The sequence below is a fragment of the Bacillus rossius genome, chromosome 18 (assembly GCF_032445375.1).
Source record: "Bacillus rossius redtenbacheri isolate Brsri chromosome 18, Brsri_v3, whole genome shotgun sequence".
Taxonomy (NCBI): domain Eukaryota; kingdom Metazoa; phylum Arthropoda; class Insecta; order Phasmatodea; family Bacillidae; genus Bacillus; species Bacillus rossius.
The window spans coordinates 12,488,156-12,505,708 of NC_086345.1; the positions used below are offsets into that span (position 1 = coordinate 12,488,156).

The following is a 17,553-nucleotide window of genomic DNA, read 5'->3' on the forward strand; positions in this document are numbered from 1 at the left end:
TCATTGAATCCGCGAATTTTTCCAGTCCCTAGTATTAATAAATTATAAATTATATTGTGTCAACTATTGTCAAGTTATTAAATTACAACGCTCAGGTGATCCCTGCTTTTAATATATATATATATATATATATATGTATATAAATAATGCTCAAAACTGCCAACCGATGTCGCGTACATCGCGAAATTTCGCTGACCAAAAATTAACGGTACGATTTCAACTGTGAAGTGAATTCGCGCAGGTCTCTTGTACAGTCATGTGCAAGGCCCGCTATGTACCCAGCTTTAAAGCACGCGTGATCAAAACATTTTGGAAGCAAACTTAAAAAAAAAAAAAACACTGAATATATCACTGCTTGTACCATACTACCGTGATTGGTATACTTTTCCACTGTTCCAAGTTTATTTAAGAGTACGTCTCGTTTGACAGCGAGGTCTTCAGAGATGAACGCACACAGATAAGTAATAAAGCATTAAAAAATAAAAACGAATCGGTGATACTAGGAACTTTTCGTGGTAAAAGTCGTAGCAATTTGCTTGGATGTAATGAAGGGTGGTTCCTGGTGTTCATATTGAAAGGATTTATGAAATTTCAAAAGTATAACCAGAGATCACTGAAATAAAATAAAAAAGATTTTTTTTTTTGTTGACTGCGTGGAAGAATATGAACTGGAAAAATGAAAAAAAGATGTGGCGGAACATCTCTTCAACGCCCATTTCACTAGAGACGATGGATGTTGACGGAGTGAATGCGCTCGGATAAGGAAGATCTCTCGGATAAACCTCACCGGGTTTGGTAACATACGCCACGTTTCCCAACTACAAAAAAATTAAAGTTTACCTTCTCCTCGTATGCAACACGCATCGCCTGGACAGGATGTGACTTATCTGACCACTTTATTTTGTGTTACAAAAATGATTGGCTTTTTGGTAATTCTGTTCGCAGGCTTTCACGGCCCATGGTCTGAAGTAGCTTAGCTTCTGGGTTGTAGCCGCGTCCTTGGAGAATATTTCACCGACTTTTCGGTCGATATTGCAGTCGCCATCATCAGGGAGCAGTTACCTATACTGGTAACTGGTAGGTAACAGCTCCCTGATGATGGCAACTGCAATGTCGACCGAAACGTCGGTGAGTTATTCGCCAAGGACCCAGAAGCCAGCTACTTTTTTTGGTAATTAATTTTTTTTAACCTAAAGGATAGAAAATGGCAAGCAGGTAATATGTTTTCGCGAAAAAAAAAAAAACCATCAAAGCTCATTATTCTGCAATGTGGCAAGCCCGCGTAATGCGGTCTCTTCCTTGTGATTGGCTGCCGTGTATGCGAGAGAAGCCGTTGCCTTGTTTCATCGGGCCATTCAGGACGCGTTTGCTTCCGCGAGGAATTATTGTGAATTTGTGTGCTGACAGTTTCGACAGGTACCTGAAAAAAAAACTCGACCAATCACTAGAGACCTGAAAAATTCGCGGATTCATTTCGTGAAAGGCTACACTTCAAATAATTATACCTGAGTGCTGCTTCTGCCGTTGGTTCACTGTTAATCTGGAGGACTGAGGGCCAATTAGAGACCCTCACTCGTAGAAGTGTCAAATCACAGGCCGCCCAGTCGAGACGACTCACAAGTCAACAGCCAATTGAGCAGTTAACATTTGCCCGAGTGTGTAGAGTATAGTGGAGTCTATCCTGGAGGTCGTTGAACCCGCAATTTTTCCGGTCTCTACCAATCACGAAGCACAGATGCTGCTGCAGTGTTTTGACTCTCAGATAGTCTTGAAATATTTTCGCAAAAATACATGGCTCTTGGTATCACTACCGTAAAATAAATAAATACCTTTCGGCACAGCCTACAGACATAGGAAATATTCTTCTCGAAATCTTTTGGAAACTTTTATAATATACTAAATAATTTTAATAACGTATTAACGTTCTCCAATATTACAAAATTATGGATAAAATATTTTCTTATTTTCCTTGCAACGAAAATATTATAAATGTTTTAAAATAAATGCCTCCAGCATAGAATTGCTTAGAACGAATTACATATTATGCCAAAAAAGGTAAGTATTACATAATTTTTGACCTTAAATATTTGCTTTACACCTAAATTAAAGATAATAATAAGATATTTTAAAATAAATTCGAACGCATTTTATAGTAAGGAAATAAATATATTTTTAAATTTTTACGGTAATAATTCATTTCATGAATAATATATGTGCATGTACATTCCGGTTAGGAAAAATACAAGCCGAAACATGACTGCAAAATTCTAGCATACACAAAGACGTTGAACCCCTGGAAAATGTCTGCAATAACATTCCAACAACCAGCATTGTGTAGAACTAGGTCACACGCAGTCCATCAAAAGAAATATATATATTTAAAATATATACATATATATGAAACAAACAAATACGAAAATTTGCAGAGCTTCTTCTTCTCAGACAATGGGGGAAAATTTACAGTGCGTGGAGATTTTTGAAGAATTTTAAGCGTATGAAAAAAAAAAATGTTTGGTGGAGAAGGCCTACATTCTCTAGTCGACCGAACGTTGCGATGAATAATGAAAGAGGGTAGAAAAAAAAAGGTCTTTCGCCTCTGCTACCGAATATTTTTCATTGTTTTTTTTTGTTTGTTTTACACTTCAGCTATGCAAACGAGTGTTCTGAAAGGTGAAAGGGGAAAAAAAAAATTTTTTCTCTTCTCACAACCGTCAACCACTAATGAAGTAAAAAATGGGAATATATAACAGCTGGTGGGTGGTCTACGCGTGCGTTTAGAGTGTTCAATCCCCAAGCCAGAGATTCAGGAATGGGTGCACTAATAAGCGAATACAATTCCACGGTGCATCCTACCACGATAATGAAGCCTGAAGATGTGAAGGTTGATAAATTCCTTCGAAAGTGTTTTCCAACACGAAGAAGAAAATATCTACGAAAGACTAAAAGCTAACGTCGGTGACATTGTGTGAATCTCCAAGCAGAAAGACATCTATCTACGAGAACGGTTTCACTGTGTGAATTGGGAGTCCAAAAAAATTTCGTGAATGTATGTCCAATGTGTGTACATTTTGTATTCAGTGTATGGGTGTCATTTGTGTGAATCGCATGTTCACTGTGTGACATGTGTGTGTATTGCATATTCTGTGTGTGTATCGTGTGTTCTTTTCTTTTGTTGAATTGGTGTCGTTTCGTTAAATTTACGTAGTCAAGACTGTAGTCAGGTCATGATAGGCCTCGTGATGCGGAGACGCTTGGCCTGTAGTGTAGCATTGTACATGAACTGGTTCGAAGGTATTCCATGTATCGAACAATTATACTTCCGTGGTAGGCACAGCGACAGCATATTTATTTCGTCGGACAGATATATTGTATAGAGTCTTTTTCGTAGATAGAATGATTAATAAACTCCATGAAATGTAATGGGAAACATAATTTAATTTAATTTTAAGCTTTTGTTACTCTTATCACTGGGCGAGAATCCAACTCAAGTGATCGAATCAATAATTTTTATAACAAGCTAAATTTTTTATGATTTTTGTAATTTTTCCCGTAATTCTAGCTTAAAAAGTACAGATTTACAAAATGGCAGACAGATTTCAAGATGGTGGGATTCCTGGCATTAAATGATTACTGCACTATAGCGAGAAAAATTAAACTTATATAATGGTGGTGCACTCTAGCAGATGAAAACAACATGTTGGATCCAAGATGGCGGCCTCCAGCAGACGTAAACAATATGACCGCCATGACGTCATACTATCTGCCGTAATATTTACATTGGTATCAGTAATGGGAGGTCAGTCTGCCGGTGGCTTCCGTGGTGGAATGTTCCGTAACGGTTTTTATTTTGCTGTCACCTGGTTTGGACCGAGGACTCCGAGCACCTTGACGTAAAAGCTTTTATTAAGTAAATAGTTTTTATAAATTTTACCTAATTTTTTGGATTAAAATTACGGATTTTCAAGATGGCAATCGTAACGAAAATTACAAATTTAGGGAGTTGTGATTCGATTTCAAGATGCCGAAAAGGTTTTATTAAAATTTCGTTAATTTATTTATAAATGTAATATGTTTTTTCTATCAAAGTGGGATTTTAATTACGGAATTTCAAGATGGCGGCCATAACGAAAAGTGCAACGATTATGTCATAATTAAAAATGATTGAATACAAGGTGGTCGAAAATTCTAGAATTCAAAATGGTGGAATAAACAAATTTGCCGGATAAAACATGGCCGCCGGAGTCAATGTCAAGGTTATGTTCATCCAAGATGGCCGCCGTGACGTCACAACCCAAGATGGCGGACAAAATCCACAATCCACACTCCGACTCCAGGTTTAAGACCGGGCTACTTTATACTGCTATAGTGCTTGGAATATTTTGATGGAATAATTGTGAACGTTTTAATTGTTTTGTGGTTTAATCGTTTTCTTATATTAATTATTTAGAAATAGAAGGCAAATTCAATACTCACTGGACCGCTGGTTCTTGATGAAGTACAGTTGCAGTCTTTCTTTGAACGTGTTCTCGTTGACATAGTATTCCACTCGAACCCTGGAACATACAGGCATCGCATGAAAAACAAGTTTTTTGAAATCTAACGACACGTGAAAAGAAAGGAGAGAATTTATAACGCAGGCATTTGAAAATATTTCACCACAGGTCAACGTTAATGATGTTCGCAGGCTTTTCACGGCCCATTGTCTGAAGTAGCTTGGCTTCTGGGTTGTAGCCGCGTCCTTGGCGAATAGGTAATTCACGAACGTTTCGGTCGACATCGCAGTCACCATCATCAGGGAGCAGTTAACCTCCAGAAGCCAAGCTACTACAGGTTAACGTGTTCATTGTTCGTCACCACAGATAGTTCAGCAAAATAATACCTAATAAAAAACAATTTAAAAAATTGGTTGTCTGTAAAGTCGGTTTACGGACGATAGTTTAACGCGACAAAGTCATAACACCACATTGATGAAATGATTGCATACTTTTACGAATAAAATTAAATCATTTTTATTGAATTTGTATGGATACAAAGAAGGAGTGAAATGAAATCTACAATTTAATTGATGAATTTACTTTTATTTGCACTCATTATTTCAAATATGTTTATTACTTTAACGAAGAGATTATTTTAACTATAACTTTTATACATGTTTGCTATTAAACTAGTTCCAATCTGTGTTATTTTGTTAAGGATAGGACGATGATAGGAAAAGTAGGAAACGAATGGGAGTGTTTCAAGGATGATGTGAAGGAAAATGGCTTACCCAACACCAATATGCAGTCAAAAATAATATATTTGTGCCACGGACTCTGCAGCAATTATAGGAGGAACGGGTTAGCAAAGAGCAATGAAAATGTTATATTGGAATGCATGAAAACAGAACTACGCCATGGACTCGGTCGCAATGCTAGGAGGTTCAGGTTAGCAAAGAGCAATATTAAATGAGCGTAACAGGACACAGCGAAACGGGACAATGTGCTTAACGGGACACTTTTTCGTGCGTGCAGCCGGCGTTAATCGATTTATTAGACGTTGTCACGTCAAAAATTTGTGGACACCACCAAAATATTTTGTAAATGTACTCACATTTATTATACAGATCTTTAATATTAACGTTTGTTTTTAGATAAAATTTGTAATGTATACATTTAAACACTTGACCTGGGATGTCGCTCAGACCACAGGTAGTATTGGCACTCCCTTAAGTACGACAGGAAACCAATAATTTTACAAATTTTAAATGGCCCTATCACACGCATCCCGAAATAAAGTTAAAAAATGTGGCCCCAGCCCATGTCTGAAGCCACTACTATCAAGAGTTTATTTTCAAACAAAGGACAAACCAATATTGAGTGCACATTATCGAGGTTTTTTTTTAAGAGTGCTCTCGTTGGTCAATAATAAGGTCTTATATTTTATCTGGCCACGCATGATTGGATGGCCATTCGTATAGTTGTTTGTATCTGGTTCAAGGTCATCAAGGTCAGGTTCTAGAGCATTGTGGTCTTATAACCAACGTGAAGAAGTTTATATATATACATATATATATACACACATATATACACACACATATATACACACACATACTAGCTGTACAAGCCACGCGTTTCTGTGGCTCAGTTTGTTTGAATTGAAAAAAAAAGAGAAAGCACAATTTTTTTTGTAATTGCCAAATAAGTTTCTCTTCTATCACGTGTACGGAGTTACATGCGCTCATTTATTTTAAAATAATTTTTAAATTATTATTTTAGTAGTTTTAAAATAATTTAAAAACGCACGCGTATGCGAATACAACATTGTGTTAAAATTTCAAAGCAATCTGTGAAGTACATTCGGCGATTAGCTATTTTGTACAAACGAACATTATATATATATTTATATTTAAGTGTTATATTTAAGTGTTCTCTGCTACACAATGATGCAACGTTTTCGTGAAACTATATATATATACACACACACACAAAGAGAGCACTTACGAATCGATGTTTGAATTGCCAAATACGTTTCACGGTTATAACGTGTACTAAGTTACACGCGCTCCTATATTTTTTGCTACTGATTACGGCTTCGAAATCTCAGCGAGAGAAAGAAAGAGAGAGAGAGAGAGAGAAAGAAATAGAGGGAGTGAGAGGATCCAAGCGAAGGAAGGAGTAAGAAGCTTCGACGAGGAAAATGGTCGCAGCGAAACGCAAACAAGTCCGACAGTCGCGTGACTACATCGACGAAGGGGAAGAAGGGCCCGGACCCACAAAGTTGATTCCCCGACATCTCAACGAGTGGGTAATTCGATATCTCGTTCTTTCGTATCGATCGACCGCTCGCAGGTCGCTGCGCTTGTCGGAGGGGCGAGTGTTCCATTCGAGTTCTCGCGTCTCCTTGGCTTCACAATAACGTCGATGGCATGGACCAGGTTCAGGAAAAAATTTCAATAGCAGCGACAAAAATCATAAAGTAAAGCTTATCAATATTATATACGTCATATACAAAGCTAATTAACCTTTTTCACGATATTTTGGGAATAAAAAAAATACATTTTAATTTTACAGCATTTTTTATTAAAAAATAATTAAATAATACTATTATAAGTTTTCACCTTATACTTATTTAAATTAAAGATGTTATTATTTTACTAATACATTTAATATAATATGTCTAGAATAAATTTGAAGTATAGACAAAACCATGGAAAACTTAAACTATTTATATAACTACACGAAACACACTCTTCTTACTGCGTGCGTGTTTATCCTGTTGGTAACGGAAAAAACAGTTGGAAGTCTTCATCCAGTGTAGTTTCTACGAAGACCCATTCGACTGAAACTGCGATAAAACCTTCGCGTATATGAGTTGCATTCCCGTTAAAAAGACGATACATTTATAATAATTACTTAAAGTCTACACTCTTAAGTAGTTTAATCTTCTCCTAATCGTTGAAATATTACAGCAAATTTGCTTCAACTGCTCCACATAAATCAGTGAATAAATACAATTGGTGGTATGACTAAATTAATAATTAATAATAATTTTTTCACATATTTTCCAATGAATTACTTTCTTTAATCAGACACTCGTCAGCTTAAACATTCACTGTATTTTTTTTTTTGTAAATGGAACTGAAAAATTCATGTTAAATAACAGATATGTGTAAATATGTACATTTACACGATAAAAGAACTGTATCACAACAAAATAGTGTTCGCAGTAATACTGAGTTTTGATTCTTACACGGAAATTTATGCGTTGTGTTGGCCCAATACCTCCAATAGTTTAATTTATTTGAATAACGTTTCTTGAATGGCTTTTCAGTATTAATTAATAGCGCACATTAATAAGCAGTACTTACCTGGATGACAGAGCTTTGCTCGTTTTTTTTTGTAAATTGTGTTTCTTAAAAATTATATTTAAATACGAATTACATACTGTTGAAATGATGAAATATGAATAATATTTTTCGATCTTACCGACATAATAATAAGCGTTTTTTTAAAGATCATTTAGGAATTTTTAAGTGAACACATGAGTTAAAAAGACACATAATATTAGTAAACAATTTATTTTCTTGGTATAACCTCAAACCAAACACTCATTGGCATAGTCTTGCTTAACAACGCCACCTACTGGAGTAGCTCTAGTGTTGTTGTGTCGTTAATGAAGTTAGTAGCTCCCAATTAAAAGAAAATAGTATTACTACTCGCCAATAGATGTCAGGAAGAATCATTTATGTTTAAATTTATTATCGATAAAGTTGATTATTTAAAACACGGATAAAACGACATTTTCTAAAAATGAATCCTAGCTGGATCGATTTATCGCCCCCGAAACCCCCTGCGTACTAAATTTCATGAAAATCTTTGGAGCAGTTTCCGAGATTCAGATATTATAAATATATATATATATATATATATATATATATATATATATACCAACACACACACAATAATTGCTCGTTTAAAGATATAAGATAATAAAACTAAATATAGTCAAATTATGGAGTATTACATTAACTTTTCCATTGTTAAAAAAAATTATCCTTTAATGAAACATCAATTAAAATATAAAATTACGCACCCGTTTTCGTGAGAAATTGTCAATGATATCTCTAAGAACGTATTTCATATTTGCAAAAATAACCATAGCCATGTATTGTTCAAAGTTACAGTATATTTATTTTGGTATTATAAACTATTTCATGACTACTGTTTTCCAAAATAATCTTTTTTAAACGTGCAGAAGGTTTTTTTTTTCTGTGTGGATGCAGAATTCCAAATATAATATAGTTTTACTGAGTGCAGATCACGAGTTTTCGTGACCAGTCACTTACTACTTCTCTGGCTTCTGAGCCGAGGCTAAGACCGTATAATCGATAATAATCGATTGTTGACCCTACGTTTCAGCGCGCGTTTTCAGAAGCATCGTCAAGGGCAGTTAACAACTTACTGCTTGGTCCTATCCATCACTCTGCCATCCGGGCCATTAAGTGCTACGTGAGGTCTGACCAGCAAGAAAGCATACGCTGGTCACGTAAAGCAGGCTTATTCGATATTGACCTTTAAAAGAATTATAAAAAATAGGCAGTTATGGGGACTGCCAACAGAAGTGAAAACTTAAAACATTGTTTTTTAAATGTGTAATAACATCATTTCTACGTCAAATGTACGTAAGAAAATGATTTTGGTATTATATCAGTACGATTTCAGCATGATATCATTTATCCTTACATCGTTTTTTAGTCACAACAGATGTCAGTGGTATGTAAAAAATTACGTACCAGTAATGTCAGACCTAGGTCATGTATTCACGTGGTCAAATTATCTAACTTCACTTACTGCTACTACAGCATGTCACAAGATTTTACCCGTTCAAAAAAGAGTCCAACACGCACATGATACAGTCGAGTATATACAATGCATTGGTGTACATATGCGTGTACATGTACACAGGCCGCTGCGAATCGCCAGTCTGGCGCAATACGTCACTATGGCATGGCGGTGACGAGAACACACAACTTTTGCCCTTACCAAAAATCGCTCAACGCGGCTAAAGAAGTTTTCACTTCAAAAATACTTAACCAGTCACTGTGTGTTAAAATTATAAAATATATTTTAAATTTTTTTGTTTATATTTCATACGACATCTCAGCTGTAAATTGCTCCATTTAATTAATGCTTTAGAAAGTCAGGCGTTTATTTGCAACAAAGTAGGCTGAAACTATCGGGCAAACCATTGGTTACACAAACGTAGCCTCAAACCCAGAAGCCAAAATTTAGTTATTATACTGTTACAAACCAACTGATTTATGTTTATATCGTACAATCAACAAAAGGAATTTAACATTAAAATCACAGGTCTTTTCTACAGCAACTGGAATAGTTGCAAAAATTTTGGAAACATATATACTATATTTTTGATTTAACTTCATTTTACAGTCCAGTCATTATATCCTTTTAGTTTGCAGGCCACAATAATTATGGTAAATAAGGATGTCAACCCCAACTTATTCATTGAAATCACTGAACGACAGCGATCAATTTTGTGTCGTTTGTACAAATTTATTGATTAAAAAAACAATAATTCACGTGCTCAACGTTCCACATAAAATACTTCATTATTTACAGTAAACTAATTTTTTTTAACGTGAACTTAGAAGGTTGTTACCGATCACACTATACATCTATAGTCGAATTTCTTCAGTCCGATTCAGGCTGACCGTATATATAATAATATAGTTTGTTTTTGCAGCTACCTTACAGAAGTGTCACATAATTGTTGTGTCATCCTTTCTGTGCTTTATTTTTCAGAGATATTTCTTATTTAATAATTGTGTTTAAACTAATGTTATTAAACACACTAGCGTAATACATTAACAAACAAAATTTTAAAGAAAATTAATTTTCCTATCAGAAATTTTGCCAACATTTCCAGATGATTGAGAATTGTATTCAAATAAAAATATATAGTAAAAAAAACCTTAAGATGAAGTAGTAGTGCATGAAAAACACTATGCTTTGGAAGTTTTTAGTCTTCAAAATATATGAGATGACGGAATATACACTGCAGTATTGAACCTGACATTACTGTTGCCTTTTTATGCTGGAATGACAAATGCGAAATGGATGTACTGCGAAAGACAAACAGTAAATAAAATTATTTTTTTCTTTCAAATCAATATAGTTCGACACACTTGTGACGCTAGGATGACAAAAATGGCTAAATTGATCGACTTCCTAATTAGAACGTTTTTCTACTTCCATTGCTTCACGGGTGCGGTGATACTGAAATACAGATGAGAATTTAATTGTTGACTTTTGTTTAACTGAAGTATTTTTACAAAAAAAAAATATTTCTGTATTTTTAAGTTTTATTTTTTTTAAAAAAATCATAAAGAACATATATTGCAATGAATCTTGTAATGAACAATTCAGTGCAAACAGACTTGTACAATAATTTTGGTATTTGTGTGTGGTTTAAGTGTGTAATGGAAATAAAACAGGTTATTGATAATTGTTTATTTCTGTGTGTCACGCAGCGCAGTAACGATATTAATGCGATATTTAGTGTCGCGTCTTGTCTCTCACGTCACGTTTATAACGCTATTGCGATTCCAGCATTAATGTGAACCGCTGATAGGCAAGGTTTATAAACTCCGCAAAACACGCGCGAGAGAGAAGGGAGAAAACAGCAACTAACAAAAGAAACGGTCGTTTATAATAACAAGAAGAAAGTAGTAACAATACTTGATGTAAGTTTTTGGACATACGCCATTGCTAAGAACTTTTTCTGTTGAAGAAAAACTAATAAATAAAATAAATAAATAAAAATACTCAAAAAAAGACAAAAAACACACAAAACTAAGCAAACAATTGCTGTTGTCAACAAGGATATGAACACCACAAAATATTCCGAAACAGGAATATGGTCAGCAAACAAAGAAAAACAAAGAAAAATGTACTAAGAGAACGAAAAAATCCTCACAAATGATGACAACACAAAAATATTGAAACCCAAAATAATTCAGCACAACAGTTGATGCGAGACAAAAAACATGACAAAACGAAAAGACAAACAAATACAATAGTTTTACCTAAACAGAAACAAGCGACGTTTCGGGAACTGCTATCTGCTCCCGTCCTCAGGCAGAGACGCACATGGTACGGAAACACAGGTGCGACTGAGAAGGGGCTGGAAAATGAGGGTATTTATCAGAGAAAGGGCTACATCTTGCTCAGCCAAGTCATGCACTCCCATTGCACAAATCTTTTAAAGATAGTAACAATACGTTGCCAAAACAACAAAACAAAAATTTTGAAACAGAAAAAAAAAATATTTTCCCCGCTATAATTCTTTGAGTAATTAATATTTATTATAGAAATAAGTAAAGTTATAAAAATATTTCTTTCAAAAAGTTACTAAATTTCACTACGCAAAGTTTGACATGTTGAAAAACTTATGCACGGAATAAAAGTAAAACATTAGTCTGACGAATTTTTTAAAAAAACCAATGAAGTCCGCATCATTAAAACTTTCAGGAAACACTTCACTCAAAATATAGAATTTTGAATCGCAAGCCGCAACGCAAGAAGTTAAGTTTGGGTGGTGTTTGCGTCTCTTTTCTGTGTATGGCGTAATTTTTTTTGAACGGTATAATGTGAAATTAAGGTATTTTAGGTTTTGCACCTAAGCACATACTGCCTGGCCTTACAATCAGTGTAAAATAAGGTAAACATCTAAATTTACCTCAAACAAGGAAACCGAAAGGGACTATTTCTTTAGAAAAGTACTGGCGTCACCGGAAACCTCTACGGGCGTATTTTCTGGAACACGAGTCAAAATAGCCAGAAATAAAGAAGAAAAAAAAGTTCAGGGTCGTGGTGATGGTAATTCAAAAGTTCATTCTGAAGACGTCATTCGGAGAAGTAGACCGTCGGCCATTCTATTGACGTAAGGCGTATAACGGAGCATTTATAGATTCGTGTGCGTTCATTCTTTTTTTCAAAATGTCCTGACAGCTATGTTTTCCCGTTTCTTTGCAATGACGGATGGAGTCCGCCGTCGGCTGAAGTTTGCAAAAGGTTGGGCCCACGTGAATTAAAAAGCTTTGGTATTTGCGGAGGAATACGTCATCTCGAGACCCGGGGAACCTTTGGCATTCCCGCAGTCTGTCGTCACACACACACACACACACACACTCACACACACAGGCTGCACGGACCGCACGTCATTGCGTGACACTCTGTTCCGTTACGCCCTGCGCACACAATCGAGCTGCGTGGCGTAGCGTGTTGCTGGTCACGTGACAAACACCAGTTATTACAAACTTTTTTTTTTACCTATTACCTAATGTTAATTAAAGGCTGATAAAAAAAACATAATTGTTACGGCACCTTAGTGAGAAAAAAAATACCATTCAGTTATGTTTTTAAAAAAAACAAGGAATAAGAAACATATTTTTCTAATAAAAATGCTAAGAATTTCCTTCTTTTTGTTTGGGTCTCATTTAATATAATTTTCTAATTTAAAAATATATGATTTTTTTTTCTTGATATTCATATTCGCAAAATATTCGCATGATTTTTTTTTTTTGCGGATGCGAATGTCAAGGAAGATGAGAATATTCGCGAAGGCGCATTGCGCGCGGCAAGGCAGCACACGGTGGGAAGCCTACGATTCACTCGTCCTTCTGGACATACCCGAATGGGAAGCCTTCATTTCACAGACGAGAGAGCCACACCCGAAGTTCCCCGAAGTTCGGTTTATTTTTTTCCGTACCACAACAGGTGTATTTATTTGGGATGTAGCTTACTCATACGTCATACGCTGTTCTATCTCATTGTATAAACCGGTGTGGCATTAAATTTTGCGTTCGATTAGGATAGGTTAGCTACATTATAAATACTTTAAATTATTGTGGATGGTTGCTTAGCAAATAACTTTTTAATATGTAGCTATCCAGCGCTAGGAAACCGTTTACATGATTTCACAGTATCTTTAATGTAGCTGTCCTAACCAAATCAACCGTCTACAATGTTTTAAAGTATATAATGTAGCTAACCTAACCTAATTTACCATTAGTTATAATGGCGTTTGGCTCTCTCGTCTGTAAAAATAAAGGCTTCCCACTCATCACGAAGTTGCACGAACGTGAGTATTCGGGTATGTCCTGAAGGACGAGTGAATCGTAGTTTTCCCGCACACGGCAGCACCAGGAAACAACACACGGGGAGTCGCCACCGAGCCAGTTAGTTACACGTGAAACTTCATAGACACGAGCATAACAATAATTATGAAGAGTGTGTGAAAGGATGCGGATGAGCAAGCATGAAACTGTGTCGCTAGGTATATTCTTAAAGTAAGCTCCGTTTGGTCATTAAAAAAAATTGGTTGTCTGTAAAGTCGGTTTACGGACGATAGTTTAAAGTGACAACGTCATAACAAAACATTGATAAAATGATTGCATACTTTTATGAATAAAATTGAATCATTTTTATTTTAATAATAAAAGAATAAATACTTGAAATTATACAAGTAATCAGATTTTTAAAATGCAAGATTAATTAACCTTTATTGCCGAAATTGATGTTGTAATAAGCAATGAAAACCAATTAACTTTTCACTTCACTTTATAAACAGTCGAGTGGAAGAGAGATAGATGCGGCGCAAGCGTACAATGAGCGTAACGGGACACAGCGTAACGGAAAAATGTGCGTAACGGGACACTTTTTCGTGCGTCAGCCGGCGTTCATAGATTTATTAGACGTTGTCACGTCAAAAAATGTGTATATATATAATCTCGCGAGAAAAATGGTTTTATTGACAGTTTTGGTTTACAACATATCTACTTCACATTTTTACATAGACACCGCTCAGTTTTGAACACTTTTCTTAACGCTGCACCAGTTTCTTCAACCCCTCTTGGACCTGAGTTCACCGTCTTGGAAATAAAACCCGACGCCTTAACTATAGGCATAATGGATTTTGAATGCGCCATGCGTGTAGCCTAAGTACAGGCGCTAAGTAAACATATATATGGAAAACGTTTAAGCAAATTCCGTACTTGAGTCGAAAAAAATAAAAAAAATTCATAGTTTACATTATTAAAATATAAATAAAATAAAAATAATAACCAAGTCCTTAAAATTAAAAAAATTAATTGGTCAAAATATAAAACCAGTAAATCTCGGGCAGGCCAAAACATAAAAAAAGCATTTGATGATTCAGAACTTTTGTATAAATACGGGAAATGTGAAATCTTGGTTAATAACTCCGTAATACTCACCATCATGTTTTTTTTTAGTTTCTGACCAATAACCAATTGTTTTGCGGAAAATTTTCGACAGTAAAATCACAGAATTAAAATTTTAGGCATTTTCCAAAACACTTGAAAAATACTTATAATGAGTGACTTCGACGCAATTGTCAGACAAAAGTTGTTAAATATGCATATATTCTAGACTTGTCACAAAAATATTTTAATGTGTAGAACATTTATGGTCACAAAATTTGCTTCAAATTCCAAACTGCAATCGTCAGACAAAAGTTGTTAAATATGCATATATTCTAGACTTTTCACAAAAAAAAAAATGTGTAGCACATATCTGGTCAAAACACTTGCTTCAAATTCCAAACCGCAATGCTTATATAGTAAAAATATATTACTAAGCAAATGATAGAGGGGACAATATTTGTATAAAATTGCAGTATCCCAACATAAAAAAAAACTAGGTTTAAAAATAATTGACAGTGTAATATAAAATATTTATTAATAAAACATAACAAAATATGTTATAGACTATATAAAAATATATTTACCAACATTATAACCTGAAAATCATGCTTAGCGTTTACTAGAATATCAACTATTATGTACATCAGAATATTGTTATTCCTGAAACCAAAGATTATTTCATAAAAACGTATATCTAAACATAAATATAAATAGTTACAGTTTTACAACAAGTTTAATTCATAATACTAACATAACTAAACTAATGACTGTGTGATAGTGAGCTGACAACATTAAAAAATCAACCCTCCGTTATTTACTGTAATTTATAACAAAATCAAATTAATTCAAGTTTTTTATAAATAAGAGTGTTAAGTGTTTAATATAGTAAATATAATATATAGTGTAATTACATTAATTAAACGAGAGCAACCTTTAAATTATAATTCAACTTTTAAGATCAAACATAATGTATATCATCTAGTACGTTGTTCATAAAAAATATTTGCGGAATTCAATGCTTAAACATTTATAAACCAATTTTGAATTGTGAAACAGCAACTGCTTGTTTAGACTTCCATATTTAAATATTGTTAAAACTATTTTCTAACATCCGCCACCCCAGATATTATCTAAAATAAGTTAAGAAAAAATAAGTTTATGAAGTAATAAAATTTTGAAATAAGTTTACTGTTAGATATATTGTCACAAGTTAAATATAAAAAAAGTTTTTTATTCACACTCTAGTCTTAATTGTGATAACTAAACAACGCCCCTTAATTTGACGATACGGTAGAAAGATAATAATGAAGAACATATGAAAAAATAATTCAGTAAATGTATTCATGACAGTAATTTATGAAAGCAGGTGATTAGGAAAATTACGTCGGACAATTGCAGAATTCAATCAAAGTACCTAATGGTTTTAAAGTTATTAAAGTAAAATGGAAAAGTCATTAACACTCCACTGTATTCAAACAATAGAGAAGGGAACAGGAACTAATGTGGAAAATGTATTCATATCTACTAACGCATATAAAGACTGTTTTGAACTAAGATATGCCACGCAATATGAAGTCTCAACACCAGTACGTACCAATCCTACTTACAGAAATATGTTACCAAATGCATCATACCTAAAGAAGACCATGAAAACATTGGTTTAATAATTTATTTTTCGATGTAAAAATAGTCTATGTGTAAAACAAAGGAATTATGGTGAGTGCAATTGCTGTTAAGTGTAATTTGTAATTAGACACTTTTAATAATATTTGAAGCAGATGGTAAATATCACATTAACACACTGGAGTGGGTGTCCGATAAGCTAAACAGACTGTAGCTGTATAAAGTCTAATATGCATATAATCAAACAAAGAAAAGCAGTTATAGATGCAAATTAATTATAACAAAACAAAGAAATCTTGTGGTATCCAGATAGGAAAGGACGATGATTGGTTGTTATTGTTCTGACTTAAATTATCAGCATGCCGAAGCTTGGACGAACTCCTCCCTTACTTTTTACCTCCGCGGTTTGCCGGCCCAGCCGGAAGGCTGTGAGGGTGAGCGAGATCGAGAGAGATAGATTTTGAGATAATGATTGTGTGAGAGATTTTGAGAGATTGTGAGAGAGATTGTGAGAGAGATTTTGAGAGAGAGTTTTTGAGAGAGAGATTGTGAAAGAGAGATTGTGAGAGAGAGATTGTGAGAGAGATTTTGAGAGAGAGATTTTGAGAGAGAGATTTTGAGAGAGAGATTGTGAGAGAGAGATTTTGAGAGAGTGATTTTGAGAGAGATATTGTGAGAGATATTGTGAGAGAGATATTGTGAGAGAGATATTGTGAGAGAGATATTGTGAGGGAGATTGAGAGAGATTGAGAGAGAGTTTGAGATAGATTGATATAGATGTATTGAGATAGACGGATTGAGAGAGAGAGAGAAGTTTTAACCGATGTGGGGGGGGGGGGGGGAGGATGCTGATCGATTTCCGCCACGCTGATTTCGCCACGCGGGAAACATCTCCCTTCTCCGCGCCAGGCCGCCAGACTCGCTGCGGCCTCAGCGTGCGGGAGACGAGAGGACGAGAGACGGCGGGCGTAATTGCTCGCCTCGCGCCGCTGCTGTCTGCGGGGAGGGAGGTGCGCCCCCACGTCAGACCCCCGTCGCGCGAGGCCGGGGAGACAAACCTCGCGTCTAAGCCTGCGGTCTGGGGAGCAGCATGGGGCGGTTGAGTAACCCGTTTATCTTCTCGCCGCCCCTCTATCTCTCGCCAAGTCGCTTTCTCTCTCTCTCGGGAAGCCTGCGGAACACAAACACTACTCGGTGCGCAAGGA

General features: G+C 35.2%; 1 protein-coding gene across 1 annotated transcript in view; it reads right to left on the bottom strand.

Annotated features, from left to right (window-relative positions):
- Nucleotides 1-17,553, bottom strand: part of LOC134541375 (potassium channel subfamily T member 2) — a 284,414-nt gene that overhangs the window by 211,196 nt on the left and 55,665 nt on the right. Inside the window, 1 exon segment of the mRNA XM_063384799.1 lies at nt 4,474-4,553. Coding sequence (XP_063240869.1) covers nt 4,474-4,553 — 80 coding nt within the window.